Source organism: Brassica oleracea, chromosome C1 (assembly GCF_000695525.1).
Source record: "Brassica oleracea var. oleracea cultivar TO1000 chromosome C1, BOL, whole genome shotgun sequence".
Taxonomy (NCBI): Eukaryota; Viridiplantae; Streptophyta; class Magnoliopsida; order Brassicales; family Brassicaceae; genus Brassica; species Brassica oleracea.
The window spans coordinates 14,366,173-14,368,599 of record NC_027748.1 but is presented as its reverse complement, the minus strand read 5'-3'; the positions used below and the strand labels follow the sequence as shown (position 1 = coordinate 14,368,599).

The 2,427-nt window shown below is 37.2% G+C and overlaps 1 protein-coding gene across 1 annotated transcript; it reads left to right on the top strand.

Moving 5' to 3' along the window:
- Nucleotides 1-236: 236 nt before the first annotated feature.
- Nucleotides 237-1,363, top strand: LOC106297755 (uncharacterized protein At4g00950-like). Its single transcript, XM_013733933.1, has 2 exons — nucleotides 237-1,016; nucleotides 1,158-1,363. The coding sequence occupies exons 1-2, from the start codon at nucleotides 519-521 to the stop codon at nucleotides 1,242-1,244; spliced, it is 585 nt and encodes a 194-aa protein (XP_013589387.1). The 5' UTR covers nucleotides 237-518; the 3' UTR covers nucleotides 1,245-1,363.
- The last annotated feature ends 1,064 nt before the right edge of the window (nucleotides 1,364-2,427 follow it).

The window sequence follows — 2,427 nt, the reverse complement described above, 5'->3', positions numbered from 1 at the left end:
TTCACTAAACAATGATTTGCTACTGTCCACAACTCGCATATTTTAGGATACACCTACAATGGCCTACGTCTCTGTAGTTTAGAGACTAAACAAACTTGTATAATTAAGAGAACATCACAACTTTTTTTGGCCAACGGACAAGACTTATTCAGAATACATAACTATCTATCATTTAATGTCACCACTTACCACTATCGTAGTCCTATAGGCAATAAAAGCTGGACATGAAATTTGAAAGGATCCAACGTTAAGAAAATCGTTGGTAGGACCCCGATTCTCGTGAACAAGAAGCGCCACAAGCACAAGGAGCGTTTTGTTTATTTCCTCTTCTAACGTTACATCTTTTCCCTACATAATACATTTTTCTGTCAAATAAAATACACAAATCCTCACATTATTCGTCATCAAACTTTCCATTTTTCTTCTATTTAAACCACAACCCATTTATTCTCTTAACATCAAAGAAAGTTTATATTCTTTTTAGGAAAAATAAAAAAGGCGTCTACTCTGAAAAAGCGATGGAATTTGAGTCTGATGATCAAGAACGTTTATGTGCGACTCCAAAGCTTCCTCTGTTCTCGATTCCATTAAATAGAGCATTTGATACTCCTGGCCTAGCGACGCCGCCTGTGAACATCGCCGGATCAGTTCCATTTCTATGGGAGGAAGCTCCGGGAAAGCCTCGCGTTTCCGATGAGAACAAACCTCCTGCGTCAAAGCAGAACGCCGGAGGAGGAGGGGGAGTTGTGAGGTGCCTTGAGCTTCCGCCGAGGCTGATTTCGCCAGCCACAGCAGATGAGCCATCTCCGACCACAGTTCTTGATGGTCCTTACGTTACACCTCGCCGGTCTTTGTCAGTGATATGGAGAAGCGAAAAACAATCCGAGTGTAGCTCCAACTCTTCACATTCCACGAACGGTCGCTGCTGCGATGGTGGCGGCACAACGGTGAAGATAAGCAGAGTTAGAAGAAAAGGAAGCCTTGTGAACCTTTCTCACTCAAAATCTGATTTCTTGGTAAGTTTTTATACCAACTTCAGTTCAGACTTCAGATCTTGCTAACTTTTATCATCACGTACTCTGTTCTAAAATCTCTTCTGTATTTGAGTGAATGAACTTACTGTTTGGCTTCTTTTGATTGCATGATTAAAAACGCAGGCAAGGGTTTACAAAGGATTTAAGCAAGTGATTCCATGGAGGCGTAGGCAAGATAATCTTCCAAGAATGAGTTCTTCCAATATTTAGAAAGAAATCTCTCCAGTTTCTTTGTAATATTCCTCTGTATATAATAATTTACAGACATGAGAAAATAATTATAGTAATACTTCATCTATTTTAATATACAAGTCCTAGTAAAGATTTTTTTGTTTGTTTCAGTTGTTTTTAAATTCCAATATATTTTTGCATTGTGACTAAACGATATTTAATTAAAAATTTAAAAATATTAAAATATGATTTATAATTGGTCATTCTTTTTTAATTAAATTTTAGAGATAAAATAATGTTTATCTTAGTATTTATGATTTAGCCAAAACAACTTATTATTTCAAACAATGAGATTAACGTTTACTAAAACAGTATAATCAAATTATGACCCATACTGGTGACGAGCCAAGACAATGCATGGGGCGTTGTTGCGTTGACAAATTCACTATGATGCCAAGCCTTTATACAAATCCCACTAAAGCACGTCAAAACCATATTGCTTTGATGAGCTTTTTTTTTTTTTTGGAATAATAATATTGTTGTGATTTTTGTTCTTATCTAATTACATGTTGTTGACAAAAAAAAAGGAAATTACAAATAATCGGGTGGAAACGGACTTTACTCTGGATTGCCCCAATAACTCCTATGTTCATTCTATTTTATCCCACCAATTAAAAACAATATAATATTTAATATATTTTAATCAGAAACGTGGTGAAAATCGAAATTGCCCTTAATGAAACCAAGTATTTACATGATCCAACCTAAACTATTTGACTCGACCCACTATTAGCCGGATCCTTAACCAGACCCGCTCGTTCCTTTCCCTTTTCTCTTCCTTTGTCGTCTCTCACTCTCTTCTAAGCCTTCTAAACCTGAAAATTGAAAAAAAATCCTAGAACCGACGAAAACGATGAAGCTCACCGCATTGACTGCTTCCTTCACTGCTTCTTCTCTGATCTTCCCTTAGTCCCTCGTGCCTTTCCTTGTTACTCTGATTTCATCATTTCCCCAAATCAGTCTGTAACCCTAGATTTGACGAAATCAATTGAAAAAAATTGATCGAATCAACTGCTCATGCGGCGTATTCTATTCTCCCGCTCCTTCTGTCGGCGACGCAATCGACGGAACCCTAGACTTCATCTCCCATCTCCTGTTTTCGTTCTCGTCTCTTCCGTGTAAAAGGTATGTTCTATCTCCAATTTTTGATTGATTTTGTTGT

Coding starts and splice junctions, on each gene's coding strand:
- LOC106297755 (XM_013733933.1), top strand. CDS start 519: ATGGAATTTGAGTCTGATGATCAAGAACGTTTATGTGCGACTCCAAAG. Junction 1,017..1,157: donor ACTCAAAATCTGATTTCTTG/GTAAGTTTTTAT, acceptor TTAAAAACGCAG/GCAAGGGTTTACAAAGGATT.